Consider the following 22106-nt stretch of genomic DNA (forward strand, 5'->3'; position numbering starts at 1 on the left):
CCATCATAACATAACGTCTATTTTTATTTTGGTTCTTGTTTAATCTATTTTTTATATCTGGGTCTAACTTATACATTTTTTAATACCACAAATCAAATTTACACATTGAAGGTTCATAATACATTCTCATAAAATCTTTTTTTGTATATGGATCTTTGAATTTATGATTGAAGTTGTTAACAAAATATCAGGGCACAATACCGATGATATCCTATAGGTTCATGCTAAATTTCTTATATTCCATTCTTTATTCCTTCATGTCTATTTAATATTATACATATATATGTTCCATCACCGGTAATGTATCTCCATAAGCAAAGTAAAAAACCATCTCCAATTAAAATTATTTTTTTATTAACAATTGTAAAAGTCAACAAGAATATCTTATTATTTGTATAAACAGTCAATTACTTTTCATCATATCACCCATACAAATATGTGTTACTTGAACCTTTAATACAAGCTCTAAATGAAAAAAAAAAAAACTTTCATAAACAATTGTATTATATCATCAAGATTTTTTGTGCATCCAAACAACAATTATTCTAGGATTTTATTCTTTTATTGCAAACAACAACCTTTGTAGTTTTTCAAACGACTCCTTATATGAATCAAATAGATGCTTAAACACCTTCTATTTTGCAACTCATGCTTTGTTATATGATATTTTATATGTATGATGCAATTTTATTTCATTCTATATGCTTGCAACCATCATTGAAAGATTTTCCATCACAAGAGTTGATATAACATTAACAATAAAATTTGCATTGAGCTAATGGTGGTTTTTTTAGGCAAAAGTCCAGCTACATGTGTATGGTCCTATTAACTTTTTCTATTTCAAATGAATCCGACCTTTTATAATGTCCCCCCAGGTAAAGACCACTTACATGCAGTTGCTTGCATGCATTGCAATTGAATAAAGGTCAAGTTTGACTATTGAACTTGAATGTGAAATGTGTCACTATTTAATTGCATTAACTAAATTATTTTTATTATTGAATGTTTGTCCAACCTCTAAATTAAAGCCTTTTGACAAATATATGTGGCAAGTGCCCAATCATGAGAAACAACAAATGCAAACCCAAAAGCATCCCCAAATTCATAGTTAATAAATCATTAATTCAACAAACCTTATATTCAACCTTAACCTTAAACAATAATTTTATTTTAACTAAACTAAATACAAATTAATATACGAATCCATATATTTAATAGAAATGTAATATGTTTACCTTACTTATAGGATCAGAAAGTGTTGGGGCAGCGGGGACGACAACAACATCAAATTTTAAAGAAAAAAACATCCTTGTATGCTTGGAGACTAAGATGTGTTAGCAATTGTCTTGTTTATTAAGCGCAACAAGATAAAAATACATTATTTTACAAAAATAATTTTAAATAATATTATTCCCAAAACTTTGAGGTTACTCTTGTAATTAAAAAAATTCACCGTACTGAGCTTAGTTAATAGGTACACTAGTATAATACAGGCACCAGGAAAGCACACGAAAACCAGTCATGCTTGTTGTATACTAACATTATAAAGGCCTCGTAAATCGAACTTTTTTAACTCAGGAATGATTTAATCAATGATACTATTCACTAATCCCCTCTCCCCAACTCACTTTAAACAAGACCAGCCATCATCCTGCACAACATTTTTATTAAGAAAAATGAAAAAGCAGAAATTGTGGGATCAGACACTTGATAGAAAACACATTATAACTAGATGTTAGAATGATCATTCTACATCTGTAGGATAATGGATTGGTTCTAGCGGAAGCTGTGATAATCTATATAGTATGCGTCTAGCTAGCAAAATGCCAAAAAATAACTCAGCCCCACTCTCTCAGCTCTGGTTTCCATAACCCCACCATTCTTTACCTTCCTTCTTCTCTAACCTTTACCCTTTATTCATCTCACACTCTTCCTTACAACACCCTCTGAAAGACAAACCCACGAGTACAGACTATGTTTATTTCTGACACCAATGTCCCTAAACATCCTAACTTTCCTCTTGTTACTCGCTTGTTTTCCTCTTCTCCTTGCGGGTTTACCCAACCCGGACCCGGCTACAATTCAACCATTTAAACCAGGCCCAACACCGCCAGCGACAATCCCTGCATCCCCTGAGCAATCTAACATCGCTGGTTGCCCACTAGAGCTTCCCAATGAACTCTTCCATGGCATTAAATCAGCTTGTGGCAGTGGCTCTTCTGCTAGCGGGCACCTCCACAGGACCCGGTGCTGTCCAGTTCTTGCTGCTTGGCTTTACTCTGCTTACTCTGCCACTGCACTTAGCAGAGCTAACAAAGTAATCCCAGCAACAACTCCGGGTCGTTCTCCATCGTATGACATGCCCTTGCTTCCTGATGACTCCGAGACTTGTGTTGATGGGCTCTCCAAGGGGTTGAAAGAGAAAGGCATAGAATTGGTTAAGCCTAATGACACTTGTGATGTTGTGTATTGTTATTCTGGTATTAGATTGCACCCTCTGAGTATCCCGGAAGCCTTTTCTTTGAATCGAAAGGGAAAGCTTGTTGGGGATAAGAGGGTTAAGAAATTAGAAAGAAATTGCCTGAGTAATAGTAACAATGTGAATGGATTTCCTGGTCTTGGTGGCTGCTCCAAGTGCTTGAATAGTCTTCACTTGGTAAGCTAGAATCTTTCTTTCTTTAATTAGTTTCGATTATAATGCTTCGAATTCTTTGTTTTTCCAATTATTGGGTTTGTCTTGTTTTGTCTTGATTTGTTGTTTAATGGTTGTTGTGGAGGAAGGAAGATCAAGAAGTTGATAGGGTTTGTGTGTCTTGTTCTGCACTTGGTAAATTGGGAAAGTTGTGCCTTTATTTTTTTTTCCTTGCTTTACTCCCATTACCAATTTTCTATTGGTGGGAATCTGAGATATTTGGTGACAAAGGAGTGGCCTTGTTCCCAGACTGAAGTGCGAGTAAGAGTTAGCGTTTGTTTATTAGGCAGTTTCCTGTAAGATTCATCGTTTCTTACATTGTCGAGTACAATGCTTGGCTTGGATTAAGACCTGATTATGGTTTGCTGTTGAGTGTTGCCAGTAAGAACAGGTGTTGTGTGATCTTAGAATTTTGTTTATTCTCAATGTATAGTGAAAGTGGTATATGCAATTAGATTCTGGACATTTCAATTATCAGTTATTTTATTTCTACTTTTTTATGATTCGGAGATGGAGAATTTGAAAACCTTGGAGGCTCTTAACTCTCTATGGCAATGCCTGAATTTTCACCACTTTTATGTTAGTGAGATTCTTTCTTTATTCTATATTGGTCAGATTCTCTTACATGGGTTGGATGTTGGAAGACAAGGGTGTAGCTTACATTAGATTTTAATTGGAAGTTGCACCAGATAATTAGTTACAACTTCAAGCACCAAAACGTGTACTTCTCCAATGATGAACAATCTGTTATTTACCTTTTCCATTTGATAATGATTTGATGCAGCTTAACAACAAGAAGACTTTAAATTCAAGCAAATCAGAGGATAGGACCGCAAGAATGCACAACAAAGATTGCCAGTTGATGGGTCTTACATGGCTACTTGCCAAGAATCGCACGGCTTACATTCACACAGTTACTGCAGTCATACGAGCCATGATGCTGAGCACCGACGGCTTTGATCCACAGTCGTGCACTCTCAACAGTGACGGAATGCCTCTAGCCGTAGATTCTTCTGAAATCTCCAACAATTCTTTGTCAATCTGTCATCAAGTTCCCATCTATGCAGCCATGGCTTTCATTTATTTGTTAAATCTTCTACTCATTGTACCATCCACCAAATCTTAGACAAGAGGGCGTAGCTTCTTCATCTTTGTGAATCTGTAGCTTTGAGATTGTATGGTATGTTGATCTCTACTTTGTGCTCTGCTTTTCCCTTAATTGTTTTGTATTTGTAATCAATCTTTTCACTCTCTTGGTTTGTTGACAAATAGAGAAGGAGTTTGGTCTTGCAAGCTAGCTTATGATAATATGATTTGTAATGTGGGTCTCCTCAAGGCTCCATCATGAATATGTGCCATGCACTCTTACTGTTTTGTATTGATGAGACAATTTGTGGTTCATTTTCTTTTGTTTGGTGGAATTGTTTTTGGACACAGCTGAATTCTTCACGAGAAAATTATGCAGTGTCGGCATCATACAACTGGTCTTTTATCTTTTTTCGTTCATCCAAGGAGAAGATCTATGATGGGGAAGTGGCTGCCAACTGGCTTGGAAAATAACAACAACAAAAGGTTAAAAAGGATGTGTCTGTGTATGTATAGGGATTTATTTTAAATAAAGCTGTGTTAGTAGTGGAAAACTATTTCTTTTTTCCTTTTATAGTTTTTTGTAATAAAAAAAATTTAAAAGATGTGTTCATTTGTTTAAAACAAAGATGATTTTTTTTTCATGAATTACATCAAATTTACAATTATTTTTCATTAAAAAATCAATTTTACAATATGAGCATTAAATCTAAGATGCTGATCATGGTCAATTTAGGTTTAGGTCTATTCTATTTAATTTACACTCAAAGAGTATTGGCAGAGTTAGATTGACCCACCCAAATTCACTTTTAATGATGGAGAATATTTTAATACATAAAAAATTCTAAGAAAACACCTACACACCTCAATAATAAAAAAAGATTTTTATAAACAAAGACAAACAATTGTATAGCGGCGTGTGTATTAGAAAAATAAATATTATCATCTCAAAAATGCTTCTTCTAAAAAACATGTAAATAGGATATTGACAAACATCACTCTTGACTCACATATCAAATTAACATTTCATAAAATACCCTTAACTCACATATCAAATTAACATTTTATAAAACAATATTATGTGTGTATAACTTTTAAAACATTAAGATTTTTCCAACTTTCAAAGAATATGACCTGTTTAAAGACCATACTGCCCTGTGTTGAACACAAATCACACAAAAAAATATTTTATTTATTTATTTATACACACACAAACCTACAAGAAAATACTCTTACCATTTTTTTTAAGAAATAGTTGAAAATCAAAGAAATAAAACTATCTATACTTAAAAAACACAAGAAAATCAAATAGCCATATAAAAATTATATACACATGACAATCAAACATTTGTATATATGATCATCCCATCTTTCCAACCTTATTGTTGGGTATTGATTTCACCTTATCATTTTCCAAAATAGATCTCTAGTGCCTTTACAATGAAACAACACATATATCAACCCTTTGAATATTTACCATATCCATATAGAAACCAATAAGATCATGTTGCCACATATACAAAGCAAGTAAAAACTCATTTATATTTTGAGAATGACTTGCTAAAGTTGCCATAATTGACCAAAATGCATTGGAAAAAGGTAATGCAGTGTTAATGTATTGAAGATGTGATGGCACATGCTCACACACTTTGCTATAATTGGTGGTATGTGGATTCACGCACCAACAAGATAGAGGAGTGTGACTTGCAAGAACTGGTGTGACTTTCTCTCCTTTTTTTTTCTATGCTGGTAATAAAGTCCACTACTATTCTAGAAAAGAGATTAGGGCTTGGAAAGTTTATATATATATATATATATATATATATATATATATATATATATATATATATATATATATATTATTTCTCTCCCATTCCCTCTCACCTTCACTAGTTGCAACTGCTATTGATTCTTTCATGGTAGTAGATGAGTTGTTTCATAATAATAATAATAATAATAATAATAAAAAGGATTTGTAAGGTAGGTTTAATGATTGAATATCAAGATAGATATAAGAGGAGCTGTTATGTTTCTTTAGGGTTGTCAATGAGAACATGGTTGTATGGTTGATGGAGGCAATGAAGCTTCTTCTGGTTATTGGTAATGGTTAGGTCAGTGACAATAGCAACTATGTTACTTTTGGAAGGGATGAAAGATCATCATTTAGGTAAACACACCTTGAAAAGTTGACCTAATGCCTACAAAGTGTAAAGAGTATAAAACAAGGCAATTTCAAATCAATTACTAATTATAACCATATAAACTTTCAACGAGAGTATATGGTTTAATATGTGCTAGCCCAAGGCAAAACCCATTAAGACACCTCTAATTTCTCATGCTAACCTAAGGTAATGTATTTGGAAATGAGTGTTATGGAACGGGTGTATGGGCATAAGTTTATATCCAACCCAATATACATGATAACAAAATATATGAAAATAATAAATAATAAATAAACATGAGCACAAAAACCTATATAATAAAATCACATAATATAAGTAATCATATAAAAATAAAAATCATAACAAGCACATTATTTTCAAACAACCAAACTAAGTTTAACCCATACTAATTCCTCTACGGAGTAGTCATTTTGTCCCAAGAAAAATCTCGACATTCTTGATTTAGGTTTGGTAAAGGTAAAGTTAAAAACATGAGTCACCATCTAATTTTATTAAAACTAGAAACCCTAACTGGTCTTTATAGTTCTAAGTAAGTGGTTGATTATGTAATAGAGAAGATAACTATCACCTATATATTCTACATAAGTTAAGATACATTGTTACTTATCTTTAATGACAACGGTACCTATTATGCTCTTGTAAAAGTAATTTGTCTAAATCAGAATAAATATTTATGGTAAAAAACTATTAATCCTAAGATAGTGATTTGATACCTAGTCTAACAAAAAGCCTAATATTTTTCTTTAGAATACAAGTGATAGACCTGAGAGGATAGTAGCGATCAATTCAAGCTTAAATTCATTCTATTTAATTACACCTAAAATGGTCCTAAAGATCTTTACTCACACTTAAAAGGGTTTTGGTAGGGTCATATTGGCCTAACCTATATTCACTTGCAATAATAAAGGTGTTATCCTAACATATGAAAACTTCTAAGAAAACATATGTACACATTGATAGAACATATATTTACATATAATGAATTTTTTTAAAAAAATCATATGTTGTATATATTATTTTAAAAAATGAATATTTTCATCTCAAAAGCGATTCTACTGGTAGGATAATGCTTTATTATATGATAGGAAATAGAATTAATAAGGTATTGGTCAGCATCACCATTAACTTACAAATCAAATTCACATTTAAAAAAAAAATTACATGTATATAGGTTTTAAAACATAATGCTTTTCCAACTTTCAATGAATAGGACCCATTTAAGAATCATACTACCCCTCGAGTAAACATAAATCACACAAAGCTAATTAAAAATATTTTATTTATTATTTGAAATAACAAAATTTCAGCATTTAATTCACAAACCAGCTGGTTAAGGATCATAGTGTCAATAAGTCGATCCTTTGATAAAAATGAATAACACAAATCTTTACACATAAAAAAAACTTTTATTATAGCTTATAAAAAATCATTAAAACAAAGAAATAAAAACATCTATAATTAAAATGTCTCCACATAAGAAAATCAAATAACCACATAAAAAGTATTTACACATAACAATTAAATATTTATATACAGGATCATCTTGTCATTTCAACCTTGTTGTGGGGATGTTGATTTCATCTTATTACTTTCTAAAATAAATCCTCAACGGCTTCATAGCCTTAAGGTTACAACATAATATAATAGATCAAAACCCTTCAAATATTTACAATATCCACACAAAAATCAATAAGAACATGTTACCAATTATACAAAGCAAAAAAAATTTTCATTTTGGATTAGAGGATGGCCTACTAAAGCTACCAATTGACCAAAAAGAGTTGGAAAAGGCAAGATAATGTTGATATATTTGGGATATGATGGTGCATGCTTACATGGACTACCATGACCAATGTCATATGGATTCACACACTCATGAAATGGAAGAGTGTGACCATCAAGAACTAGTGGTGCTTCCTCTTCTTTATTTTATATGACAATGATAAAGTGCAGTACTACTCTATGAGAGACATCGGTGATGGAAAAGCTTTGGTTTCTATTTTTTTTTTGCTTTCTTGTTCCCTCTCACCTCTACTAGTTACAATTACAATTAATTTCTTTTAGTTTCAAAAAAGGATGAGAAAGGAAGTAGTGGCTAGGTTGTTTGATTGAAAAAGAGGGGTTGCAGGTTGACTACTAAGATAGAGATAAGAGAAAATGTTGTTTTTCTTCAAGGTTGTCGATGATAAGGAAAAGGTTGCATGGTTGATGGTCGTAGTGAAGCTTCTTTTGGTCATTGGTTATCTATCATGGTTTATAAGGGATGGTGATGACTGTGTTAATGATGAAAAGGATGAAATAGAGGCAAAAAAAAATAAATTTTGGTTAAAGTGGTGGCAACTGTGAACAAGTATAAGTGGCTAGTTTATATATATATAGGCTTGAACTTCTTTGTTTTTTTTTTCTTTCCCATTTTTTAATCTTTTTACTTTTATTTGTTTTCTATATTTTTCTGATGTTTTGTTATATTATTTCTCTCCACTTTTGGGTATCTGTATGATTTCATTCATTCTCTTTTCTGAGTATTTATCTAATATATTAATAGTCACTGCCCAAGCTAATATACCGGTTGGGCACTGTTGCAGATTGATTCACGCATGTGTAGCATAGTGCGACAATACCAAAACAAATGAAATGCAAGGCGGGGAGAGACAAGGAACGATTTACCTAGTGCAACAAGGCATAGCCAAAGAACAATTTACCTAGTGCAACAAGCTAGTATCTAAGTTCGTATGTTCTCTAGTCTTTTTATAACTTTTGTTTAGCATGTTTTTGCAATGATAAAATAATAATCCATGCTTAATTTTATGACAACAACCCATACTTGAAATCCATCCAGGGTTATATTTTTTTCATTAAAAAATCAGAATTAAAAGAAAATATCAAACACGAGAGAACAACTTGAGTGCCATGGTTTGGTGGCAAAAAGAGTCATGTTTTGGACAAAAAAGCTACGTGATCGATTATACTGGAGTTAGATTACTAGATTCGTTCAAATAAATTAGTAGCCATACAATATTAAATTCCTAAATAGATAAAAACCAATTTTCATTGCTGTAATTCATTCTCCATCATTCTTCCTAGCTCGTAGATATCCCTTCATGCTTGAAGATAAATAAATAAACAAAATAAATGTAAGTGTTAAGCGGTTAACACTCATCAAAAATTATCTTTTAAGATAATATATTTAGGAGTATGGTTTGTGATTATTTTTTAAAGTATTTTTTATTTAGAAGTATATTAAAATAATTTTTTTTATTTTTTTTAAATTATTTTTAAAATCAGAACATCAAAATAATCTAAAAATACTAAAAAATTATTAATTTAAAATAAAAAAAATTAATTTTTTTTTTAAAATACTTTTGAAATATTAAAACGAACAAGGCCTTGTTGGTACTTTGAAATTGGGCACCCAGTTAGATTGATTGATGATGATTAATTTCCAAAAAAAAAAGCATTGAATATTGTAAAATCTTAAGTAAAAGCCATAACCATTCTGTAAAATTAATAACAATTATAAATATTTCGAATGTACAACATCATAGCCATTCATCCTGAATTCAACAGTGCAAATCCAGCTATAATATATTATTAGATTTCAATCCTCAAATTGGTCAACTTATCATTAACAAATAATTAAATCCACAGAAGCTCTTTGTTTAAGGGGAAAAAATAAAATAAAGGACGGTATATATGTAACATTCGGTCCATAGCTAGCTAGCATGGTCTCATGTGATACTAATTTGATTGGAATTTTGATCGATTCAACCTGCAAAGAAAGCAATGAGCAATAATTAAAAAACACATATCATGATATTATAAATATTGTATTGTTTTCACTTCATATTTATTAATGATTCTATGGCGTACACACAAACAATAATAAAAAAAGTTCTTGCAGGTAGATCATCACATGCCACTTACCTGCATAATACCAATTTCTGAAATTTAATATTCATCATATTCATGGATCTATGTGCGCATGACTGTATGGTTGTGAAAATGATCAGCTAGGTAGCTAGAGAGAGAGAGAGGTGATATTTGCATACCCGTCGAGGCTTTTGAAAAGGAAATACAAGTATAAAATCTGTCACCGGCGATGTTTCACCATGCTACGAAATAGATTGGTGTTGGTGTCCACGCAAAGGCTTGTCAAGCAAGCAGTTCTGCTGGACGTGCCCTAATTCGCTGCCTGGACGACCTTGAACTTGAAGTTTACTTGAATATATAGCTACACTTTACATTTATAGCATGGTTCTTATTAATTTGTCTGCTATAATGAATTAGACTTGTATATTGAATATTATATAAAAAACAAGGAAACAAAACTTATTAATAAAGTTCGTAAGAAAACCTTAAATCTTTAACAAGGGAAATTAAATGGAAGGAAATAAACTTCTTTTGGATGAATAAACGGGTCTTTAAGTTATTCATATATAGGGAAATTTCCAGGAAAAAAACATACAGAAAATGTACATAAACATGGATCTAGCTGCTCGAAGGAATGAAAACGACAAGCTTTGTGATGATATCTGTTCGAAGTGCAACTACTCCAAGCCACAAGACCTTGGACAATTTGGTTAATTATAACAATGGTGGAAATTGCTTAACAATTAAGCTATTGAATCTTGTCACCAAACAAACATCTTCATTATCTATAACGTCTTGTTGAAAGTGGAATTCAAAACCAAACAGGATGAGTTGAAATCATGAGGGTTTTCCTTGAAGTTCTAATATGAGTACGAGCTGCATGGTTCAACCTTCTTTCTTTCTAATATGCAAAATTAACAAAAGAAGGAAAAAAAATAGCAGAAACTGACTTTTTGTAACATATGATCATACATATATATATATATATATATATATATATATATATATATATATATATATATATATATATTCCTCTGCAGATAGGCAAGCATTGAAAAGCTCAAGGTCGAACAGACAACGAGATCAAGGAAAATGAACCAGAAACTGTTCACTTGACAAGAGTAGCGTGGAAACCACTCACCCAGTTAAGTGATATATATATATATATATATAGATAGACGGGCTTCTGACCAAATCATCTGTAGGAGTCTCCTGATCATTCTCCATTTGCCATGATCAAACAGACTATGCGCCCAGTATTATCAATATAGACTCCCAGCCCTGGGCTGAAGAAATTAGTAGAAATGATATCTCTATATATAGAATTAGCTGAAGGTTGAGATGTAGATTAGGGGAATATCTTTGTTAGGTTTACAGATACTCGATCTTATGACTATCAGCTTAGCATTGACTTGCAGTTACAGCTCTGTGTTTTTCCATGCGAGGTAGTCTCTGTATGTGTGCGATCAGAGGTAGAGAGGAGGATAATACAGCAGAAATGCATGGTTAGATATCTACGGTGATGGTGAGAGTGAAATTGTGTGGAGGCTATTATTTCCTAGCTATCCCTACCAACCATACTTCACCCCCAACTTGGATTTTAACCAATAAAGGAACAAGACAAAGTTGAAATGCCGCAATCAAAGGTGACATTATGAATTTTTAGGACTGCTTAAGAAGTGTAGTTGTTGTTCCAGTTAATATATATATATATATATATATAGTTGAGGTATGTAGGTTTAGATGCTAAACACGTGTAAGCCTTTTCAACAAAGCCTAGGAACGAGGACCTGGCCTGCATGCTTGGCTTTTTTTATTTTTATTTTTTTATTTTTAAGGGGTTGCCTTTACTTTAAAAAAAAATGAAGAAAAAAGAAGTTGATAATATTTTGTCTAGCCAAAATCCAACTACCTATAATGGTAGTTAGAAAATCAAAGTGCTACTTTTTAGTCTAAAAAATTATTTTCAATCCATTTTCACTTAAAAATAAATAAATACATTTGGAACAAAAAATAATCATTTTATCAATCCAAAAACCCTTAGTGGATGTTTGGTAGTGTGGTTGCGGGTGAGGTTCACCCGCAACCACACTACCAGGTGTTTGGTTAAAGGAAGAAAAAATATGGTTGCTGGTAGGACCCACTAATTTTGGTGGCTGGACCGCAGGATGTGAGAAACAGCAAAATGCTGCTTCTCATGCTGATAAGTTATTGTCAACAGTGGAGCATGGCTCCACATGATCCACTGCGCACTGTTCACGTTTCCAGGTTTGTTTGTTTTTTTTTTTTTTGAAAAACCATGAAAATGAGTTTAAATTTTTTTATTGTTTTTTTAAAGATTATAATGACGTAGCATTTGTGAAATTTTATCGCAATTCCAATTATGTTATTGCCGGGTCTGGCCCAGTTAAAAAAAATTCAGTTTTTATTTTTATTTTAATTGTGTTCTATTCAAAAAAATTAAAAGGAAATTACTTGATGACGTAATAAAAGATTCAGTTTTTGTTGTTGCGCACTTAACAAACCATGAAAAATATAGTCCTTGTTGGATAGATTTCGTATGTAATGACATTGCACATAGTGTAATATAATAACAAAAAATATTTGATATCAATATTATTTATTTCATGATGTAATAACAGTAGTTAAATTTACAATATTTAAATTAAAATCATTAATATTAATATATATTTTTTAATTATTTTATAACCTCAATTTGAAAAGCATTTTTTTTTAACCAAACACATTAAACTACTTTTTCTTCGACCTCAATTTCAACCACAGTTTTAACCAAACACCTATTTTTTCAAATCAACCTCAACTAAAAGTACTTTTTATAAAAACAACTTTTTTTCAAACCACAACCACAAAAGCTACCGCAATACCAAACACACCCTTAAAATCAAAGCAAATTTTCTCTCTCTCTCTCCTAGCTCCAATCTACTTTTGATGGAAATAAAAAAGGTTTAAAAATACCTCAATAAGAATACTCTCATCGATTGAAATCTATTGACACCAAAATCAACTTTTTTTATCATCAGAATGAAGCCAACTAATGACTTTCTCTCATTTTCACTATCATGTGGTCATTTTCTCTCTCATCTCTAACAACTAGTGACTCCAAATTAAAAAAAAAAAAAAAAGAACTTTTAGACCAACACTAAAATCTCAAAAACTATAAAGACCGAAAAGGAAGAAAAAGAAAATAGATGGATTTAAAATTATTTTTTCGCATGAAATTAAGACTAGCCATGAGGTTTCTCTTTGTTTTTCACTTTGGTACTCTTTTGTTTAATTTTTTCTTTCCTTAATAAATTTTAACAAATTAGTCATGAAATTAGGCATAAAAGGCTGCAAATAAAGAAAAATGTTTGAGGATAAAAATTGAAAAAAAAAAACTAAGGTTATTGTGAATTCTAATATGAAATACGTTGGCATTTTAGTATATGTTGTAATGATATTTATAAAAGTTACAAAAAATTCTAAATTTGAATAAAATCTTAGTGACACATTAAGAAATAGGTTTGTAAGTGACAAAATTTTACGTTGCTAGGCAATATAATTTTCATCCTTGATTTGTTGCTAATTAAAAAAAAAAATTATAGATAAAAAGGTCATTGCTAGTTTAGTTAATTATAGAATTTTTATCTTTGATTGGATAGCGCTAGAATATTTTATCACTACCTATTTAGTTGTTTTCAGTTACTAAGCCATTGTTCATAATTGATGTTGGCATATAACGAGGACTAGAGTTTATTGCTTCCTGAGAACTCTAAAATCAATATGAACAAAAAAGCTAAAGAGATCCTTAAAGTCTAAAATATTATTTAAAAGTAATAGCTAATTTTTTTTATGATCTGGATTGCGGATTTGATAAGTTAAATTTGGTTGACTCGCCCATTATTATCCAAGTTAAATGTCTATCATGCCAACTTTGATTGACTTAGATTGATTTTTTTTATCTTTTTTTTTATCCAATCTCATTATTTCATATTTAATTGGTTAAAAATTGAATTTTATTATTTTTCTCCTCTCGAAAAAATGGTGTATTATATACATTAACACGTATGAGACATCCACACACTTTTACACTACACCTCTCAACAGTAAAAAATTTCTTTCACCATGTTGTTGGAATTACTATTGCATCTTTTTTCATTTTAGCCATTGCATATCAATGGTGATTAGGTGGTTTATCATTAACTAAGCTTTTTCTTTCATTCTCATCCCCCAAGATATTTACAATTATTCTCGTTGTTATTGATATTTCAACTTTAATCCTTATTCTTTTTATTTCTAATTTTTATTTTTGGTCTTTTTATAAAAGTTTTATTTATTTTCAATTTCATCTTTCAATCCTAATTTGTGAGAAATTGTTTTTTCAATTTTGTTCTTAATCTTATTGGTTGTCAATTTCATCCTTCAATCCAAGTTTATGTTATATTATTTTTTTCAATTTGATCCTCATTCTTTTAATTTTTTTGTCCCTTTGTTAAAGTAGTTTATCTTTTTAATTTCATCATTCAATCAAAAAATTGTAAGTGTCCTTTTACTTCTTTTTTTTTTTTTTTTTATCCTCATTCTTTTAATTGTTATTTTTTGTTTTGGATACTTTAATATAATTTTTTTTTTTTTATGATTTCATCATTCAACATTTGATTTATTAGGATTGGAGTCTATGGTTTTTCCATGTATAGTGCTTATAGTCTAGTGACCCAGTCACAAGTTTGAAAAGTTAATATAGGCTAGCTTTCTTTCTTTCTTTTTGCCTATTTTATTTTCTAATTTCATCAGTCTATATTATTATTTTTTTAAAAAAATAACTTTGTAATTTTCTTTGATTTCTTTTCTATGAGATTATTATGATCTCATGATCTAGATTGCAGATTCAATAAGTTGACTAGGGTAGGCTCGTCTATTGTTACCCAAGTTACATGTTTATCATTCCAACTTTAATTGACTCGAATTGATTTTTTTTATTTGTTTTTTATCCAATCTCATTATTCCATATTTAATTGGTTAAAAATTGAATTACATTGTTTTTCTCCTCTTGAAAAAATGGTTTTTCTTCCAAAGTTTTTGTTATTTTTTTTAATTTTTTTTTATATGTTATCCTTGTTTTTTTTATTATCTAATTAAAATAAAAATAATTTATTTGATTACTTAGGGTTATAACCCAAATTTTTTAAAAATATATATATATATTTTAAAGAAAAATATAATAATGCCTTACCGCATTTTCAAGGTCCACTCCTACTTTTCAACGGACAAGTGCTTGTAAACTTCAGAGATGCCGGGGTGTTAAATTTGACTGGTACATAGTATCTTGGGGACCTCTACATGTCCTTGGTGACATTTCCATCACCTAGTTTGATGCTCTCAATAAATTAATAATTAGGGTAAGACAACGAGTGGTGAGGATAAATATTAATGCTCGTTGATTGTTGTGTGGACAAACAGATGAAGATCGCCAACCATCTTCTTCTTTTTATTGCCCTTGCTACAAAGAAGAATTTTTCAATCCGGTGTTTTTTTTTTTTTTTTGAAATCATGTTTTATCAAATTTTAATTTTTTAAATTAAATTTTAATATTTTTTATATTATTTGTTTATGTTAATATTAAAAATAAATTTTTAAAAATAATAAAAAATATTATTTTTTATACATTTTAAAAATAAATTTACATTAAACATCAATCATTACAGCAATTGTAGAAAGTCTTTGCAGTATGTGCGAGCAAGTTCACATGGAATGTTACCATTTGTGTTTATTTTTTTTGTTTTCAAGCAAATAAAAAGAGGATGACCATTTACTATTTTAGTTTTTTTGAGACCACAAAGGAAAAAGTAAGAAGCAAAAGGTTCCAAACCAAAAAGACAAAGACCACAAAGGCTTTGTTTAGAAATGTAATTGTTTTTTAAAGTATTTTTTATATCAAAATATATCAAAATGATATTTTTTTTAATTTTTTTAAATTATTTTTGATATAAGCACATTAAAACAATCTAAAATATATATAAAATTAATTTTTCATTAAAAAAATTTAAATTTATTAAAAATATGGGTTAACCAATGTTACCAAACACAGCAAAAGCTATATTCCAATATAACTTCTCAAATTTTTGTTTTTATTTGTTTTTGTTTTATTTATATATTTTTGGTAAGAAGCATCTTCAACTAACATCAAATTGGAATGTTCGGCTATCCCGCCTCATCCTCACTTTGCTTTGAAATATCTTCAAAAAACAGAATTCACTTATATATTTTAGGGTCTTGTTGTACCTACTCACCTTTTATTATCTCACTCCGAAACTAAAATAACCTTATTTAAAGTGTTTTTTTTTTAATATTTTACTAAAATGTAAAAAGTAATTAATTTTAAAGTAGATTTTCTTTATATTAGTAATAAAAAGAATAAACAAGAAAAATGGTCGATTAGGCCTAAATATTTATGACCTTATTTTCCAAAATATAAAGTTATGTGGTTTTTTTCTTTTCTTACAAGCTTAATTTGAGTTTGTAAATATTGCAAATTTTCTGAACAAGTTATTCAATAAAAACATGATTGTATTTTTTTTAGTACCAAATGCTGTCATAAATCATTAATATTATTTTTAATGTATTAGGAACTAAAAGATACGGTAATTACGGTTCATCAAATTAAATCAACATTTTTAAAAAAGAAAGCATCTAAATTTTTATTGTTTTTCTAGATTTTACCTTAGAAAAAATTGAGTTGTCACTTAACCATATATTTTGTAATCATCGATAATTTGTATTGAGATATATATATATTAGTTTGAATTTGAAAAATATAAACATTTTACACACACACACACACACACACACATATATATATATATATATATATATATATATATATTAAGATTTATATTTCTAGTTGGGTTTAGATTAATTCAAAGTTAGGTTTGACAATATTAATAGCCTATAATTACATCATCATGGCCACCCTACTCTCTCATCTCTAAATTTAGAGTTTTCGACAATGTCCTTGCTTGTGAATATTTTCAATTTAATTTGGTTTTATCAAAAAAGAAAATGAATTGGGTTTTTTTTTTAAAAAAAAAAGAAAATCAAAACCAAACTAAAATTAGTTCAAACCGATAAGTTTCGGTTCGGTTCAGTTATTTTAAAACAAAAACTAGTTTTGGTTCGATTCCGGTTTGGTTATTTTATATTAAAAACTAAAAACTATATTGTTTTTTGAGTTATTTTTGTAATTTCTAACGGGTTTTTTTTCCGGTTTGTCTCAGTTTTTTTTGTTTGGATTCGGTTTGGTTTTATTTTTTCTATTTCAAACTGAAATCAAACCGGTTAGTTTTTTTAAAAATTATTATCAGTTTTTTTTTAAATGGTTCAGTTTTTTTCAATTATTATTTTTTCAGTTTTCTTAGTTTAATCGCTTTTTGCGATGTTCTTACTCACCCTTATTTGATTTTACTATAATCACTCACTTGTACTCAATACCTTCTCTTATTCCTTTAATTTTGATTGGGTGAATGCAATTAATTGTATCATGGTGGTGCGATTCCTTCGCTGAAGTTTGTGGGAACCGGTGCCTACTTGAAACTTGAAAGGGGCAGTTGATACTGCAAGTCAGGAGAAAAAGAGTTTCGTCTATTTACTTTTAGTCCCGGTATCAAGTTTTGAACAACCACAAAAATTGCAAGATCCTAAGAGACAAAAATGGAAAATGAAACAATTGTATAGGCAAAAAATTTAGCGCCCCCAAATTTTTATAAAATTATTTTCTTTTCAATTAACTTGCATCTAAAATTCAGAGAAAATCTAAAATTTAAAATTGCAAGAAACCTTAAAATCTTGTTAACTATGTATTCAATAATTTTTTTTTGAAATAATGATAGCCTATGCTTTAAATTAACAGTATATATTGTCTCATTTTAAAAACCAAATCTCCTGCTTTTAATGAAAAAAGTTACTCAAATTATTTTCATACTCCTAACTCATGGATATATTAATTTTGCATTTATTAATCAATTCCAATAATCATATTTAGTGTTTCAATCCAGTTAGAAATTCATTAATGTCATTCAATACACATAACTCATGTTTTAATTTGATTATGGATTCATTGATCCCATTTAATTTTCTTTACTCATACTTTAATTCAACTTCTAGATTCATTAATTTATTTCCAAGTTCATGACTTATGCCTTTGAATAACTACACTTATTTACCCAATTCAATACCTTTCACTCAACCTTCCTTATCTTAATTATAGGATTCGCTAACTTAATTCCATAATCATGGCTTAACTTTACAATAATTGTATTCATTTACATGATTCAATAATCATCATAACCTACTATTTTATATATATCACTTTCATACCTCGAGTCATTTTGGTACTTGAAATTCATACCTTACATCAACTATATTCACCCTTTTATTTGAGTACTCATAATGCATGCTTTAAATCAACTATAACTTCATCAATTTATTTTCATAAACTTAGCTTGGAGTTTATGTCAACCACGATTGTTTATTCATTTTAATGGTCATCATTTCACACCTTATGTCATTGTACATTCATAGATCTATTTTAATAATCATAGCTTGGAATTTGGAATTTACATCCACTATATTCAATAACCCATTTCAATATTTAAGACTTGTACATTACTTACACTAAGCAGTCATTAGTTTATCTCAACACTTATAACATGTATTGTACATCAATTATATACTCATCAATTCAATGCAATAATTTTGGTTCATGTTTTACATCATTCATATTCATCAATTCTTATCATCACTTGCAACGTGTGCTTTTGAACACTTTTTAGCCCTTACCATCACGATTGACATGAGTTTAAATTAAAATCCACTGCCATAAAGGTGTATTTCTGATTATTGCATTTTTTTTTTCTTCTCAAATGCATAATTTACTAATATCATTTCTCTCCCTGAAGGTATATTTCATTTAATATCATTTTTCTTCTCTGAAGGTATAACTAATTTGATATCATTTCCTTCCCCCAAAGGCGTAATATATTTGATATTATTCCCCACTCCGAAGGCATAATTTATTGAAATCATTTCTTGCCTCGAATGCAAATTTCATTTAATATTATTTTCCTACCTTAAAGGCAAATTTATTTGATATCATTTCCTGCTTTAAAAGTATAATTTATTTGATATCATTTGTGACATCTGAAGTTTTTAAATTGTGATTTAACCAATGTTCTTCACAACAATAATGAAAATGGGATAATACACACACACACAGAGAGAACATGAGGACAATCTTTATTCACCATCCAGTACTTGTATCAATGAATACAATGATTCACGATTTATCTTTACATATTAATGAGGTTTTCATACTTTCTAAATAACATTCATGTAAATTATTCTAGAAATATTTATTTGAAATAGAAGAATCCCTCTCATATGGAATGATAGATAGCTCAATAACACTTAGGAGGTATTGCAACCTTTAAATAAAAATACCTTAAACACACATACACACAAGATCACAAAAATTATAACAAGCATTTGCATCATCATGGTTGCTAACATTTACTAACTATACAAGCAAAACCAATATCTTTAATATTTCTATAAACTCCTTAAACTTGTATCAATTTTCAAACTTAGGATATCCTCATTAACTATTGTTGATTTCTTTTTTCATGATTATATGCATTGAACTATCCTTGTCACATCATAATGACTTTTATTTATAATCTAGCTTAACTCAACTCAATACGATGTATTTGTTTTATCTTATGAATTTATCATATTTATATTAATGCTTTCATACTATGTTTCTTTACACATCAAATTCATTTTGAGTCTCGTTTCACCTTACCTCACGAGCATATTTAACTCATAATATTATTGCATTCATAGCATATTGAACTTATTCCACATGTTTAATTCATACAATTTCAATATATGTATTTTTGGCTACCCAAGCATTCCTTTCTTTTTTAACATATTGTATTTATATCTGGCTTCCCAAACATATATGTCATGTTGACCCTCTAATTTTGCTTTTTGTCATAATATCTATTATGTTATTTTTGGTTCATCATATCAATTCTAATCTCAATATCTATTATACATGTTATGGATTATTCATATAAATCCTTAAATTCATTAGGCTTTCGGCCCAATTTTGGTTTATATATATATATTCTTTTTATTGTAATATGTTATACACCCATTTGGCCCATTTAAAAACACCTTCCAACTTGAATATTTCTTGTGCTCATTTATAGCACTTTACAACTCGAAAAGAAAGTTTTGGCTAAAGAAATATATTTCCTCTTAAATTTAAATAATTTGAATTCTTATGCAGTTTTATATTAATTCATTTTAAATTTTTATTCTAAAAACCATGGTGTTGATAAGAAATTAATGGCTTTGTCAAATCAATAAGAAGAGGGAATTTTGACTCAAGAATTTGTTTTTCTTTTTTTTTTGCAAAATTTAAATCATTGAGATAAATCACTTCAACCAGTTCAGTTTGGTTTCAATTTTATAAGCCTAAACAAAAAAAATCAAATTGAACCCAAACAAAAAAACCAGAAAAAAACCCGAGCCAAATCAGAAAAAAATAGAATCAAAACCAAGTCAAACTGATTTGAATCGGTTTCTATTTTTTTTTAAAATTGAGTTTGGTAACCTTTTTTTATAAGAACCGAACCGAATTGAACAAAAAATGATCACCCCTAAAACAAACCTCAAATTAGCTTCTAAATTATAACCTAAATCTCAATGAAGTACTCAGGAATTGTTTTTCTCTCACTTAAATCATTAAAGTATGCAAGAAATTGAAATGATTTTGTCATCTAAACTCATTATAAATTTTCAATGAAAAATATCAAATATCAATAGAACAAATGTCCTTTGATGAAAAAATACACAGTTTGAACAAAATACATTAGCAGATTTTGACGTCGGACTCAATCACTACAAGATTTAACAGTTTTATCAATGGAATTTTTTCGTTGGCGTAAGACACATATTACATCGGTAATTAATTTACCGACGAAATCACTGATGGAGAATTTCCGTCGGTGAATCTTTCATCGGTATTTTTTTGTTCGTCGGTAAATCCATCGCTAATAATATTACCGACGGATCTACTGGCAGAACAGATGCGTCGGTAAAAATATTTTTTTATTACCGACGGATTTACCAATGGATTTGCCGACAGAAATTCCATCGGTAAATCTGTCGGTAAGTATTTAAAAACATTTTAAAAAAATTCATTTTATAAAATTATAAAATAATTAAATTAACATAAATCAACATTGTATAATATATACTCAAAATGCTTGGAAAAAAGAATAAGAAAATCAACTCAAACAAATTTGCAACAAATAAATAAAACAAAAAAATTAATTCAACGAAAGAAATTCATATGAAAAAAATGAAGTTGCAATTGCTAAAAATTTCAAAATCCTATAAATAAATCAACAAAAAATTGATCTCATATGAAAAAAAAAAATCTCACAACAACATTTATACAATTATTAAGAACAAAATCAATTAAAATTAAATACAAAACAAATATAGTGAAAAAAATCATGAAAAAATAAGAAAAAAAAAAATCTTACCTTAATATACTTGCAAGTGAAGCTAAGGAAAAAAAAATTCGTAAAGCATATTAATTAAAAAAAAACTAAGAGGATAAAAGAAGAAAGAAGAATAAGACATACCCGAGCATGGATGCTTTAGAAGGAGATAAGGAGAGAAAAGAAGAGAAAGAAATAGATATTGATGTTTTTTACATATAGTGAAGAAGAAGTAGAAGTAGAAGAAGAAGAAGAAGAAGAAGAAGAAGTAGAAGTAGTAGAAGAAGAAGAAGAAATAATGAGTCTGTCTCTTGTGAAATACGTGGATTCAGGTTTTTTATTGGGGTGCATTACCGACGGATTTACGGATGGATAATTGAATATTAATATTTTTTAATTATTTCATCGGTAATTTCGTTGGTAATATTTAATTTAAATTTTCAATTTCGTAAAAAGTTTTCAGAAACCGCCAAAAATTACTGATGATTTTTCAATCTGTCGGTGATTCCGTCTGTAATATTTAAATAAAAATTTTAAATCAATTGAATTTTCTCAGAAAACCGTCAAAACACACCGACGAATTTTCAATCCATCGGTGATTTTGTCCGTAAAGTAAAACAATTAACAGTGCAATTGGAAAATGAACAGTTTTGGAGCTCTCTGGAAAATACTGACAGAAAATTTCATCGGTAATTCCCTTTGTAA

General features: G+C 29.3%; 1 protein-coding gene and 1 long non-coding RNA gene across 5 annotated transcripts; one reads left to right on the forward strand and one right to left on the reverse strand.

Moving 5' to 3' along the window:
- The first annotated feature begins 1364 nt into the window (after nt 1-1364).
- LOC118046288 (uncharacterized GPI-anchored protein At4g28100) lies at nt 1365-4422 on the forward strand. 3 transcript variants are annotated; one of them, XR_004687145.2, is made up of 3 exons: nt 1365-2656; nt 3477-3872; nt 4158-4422. XR_004687145.2 is itself a non-coding variant. In XM_035055121.2 (2 exons), the coding sequence occupies exons 1-2, from the start codon at nt 1994-1996 to the stop codon at nt 3816-3818; spliced, it is 1005 nt and encodes a 334-aa protein (XP_034911012.1). In that variant the 5' UTR covers nt 1369-1993; the 3' UTR covers nt 3819-4012. The 3 variants fall into 3 exon arrangements, 1 of the variants encoding a protein (XP_034911012.1); XR_004687144.2 differs by having other exon boundaries at nt 1369-2656; nt 4130-4422; XM_035055121.2 differs by lacking the exon at nt 4158-4422 and having other exon boundaries at nt 1369-2656; nt 3477-4012.
- Nucleotides 4423-9528: 5106 nt separating this feature from the next.
- LOC140956194 (uncharacterized) lies at nt 9529-10827 on the reverse strand. 2 transcript variants are annotated; one of them, XR_012171316.1, is made up of 2 exons: nt 10011-10827; nt 9529-9730 (listed from the first exon to the last, which is right to left on the reverse strand). It is a non-coding gene; the product is annotated as an uncharacterized lncRNA (long non-coding RNA). The 2 variants fall into 2 exon arrangements; XR_012171315.1 differs by having other exon boundaries at nt 9886-10827.
- Between the last annotated feature and the right edge of the window lie 11279 nt (nt 10828-22106).

Source organism: Populus alba, chromosome 12 (assembly GCF_005239225.2).
Source record: "Populus alba chromosome 12, ASM523922v2, whole genome shotgun sequence".
Lineage (NCBI taxonomy): Eukaryota > Viridiplantae > Streptophyta > Magnoliopsida > Malpighiales > Salicaceae > Populus > Populus alba.

What these genes read in the sequence shown, in the direction of transcription:
- LOC118046288 (XM_035055121.2), top strand. Translation starts at nt 1,994, where the DNA reads ATGTCCCTAAACATCCTAACTTTCCTCTTGTTACTCGCTTGTTTTCCT. An exon ending in GCTTGAATAGTCTTCACTTG is followed by an intron (nt 2,657 to 3,476) that starts GTAAGCTAGAAT and finishes GATTTGATGCAG; the next exon opens with CTTAACAACAAGAAGACTTT.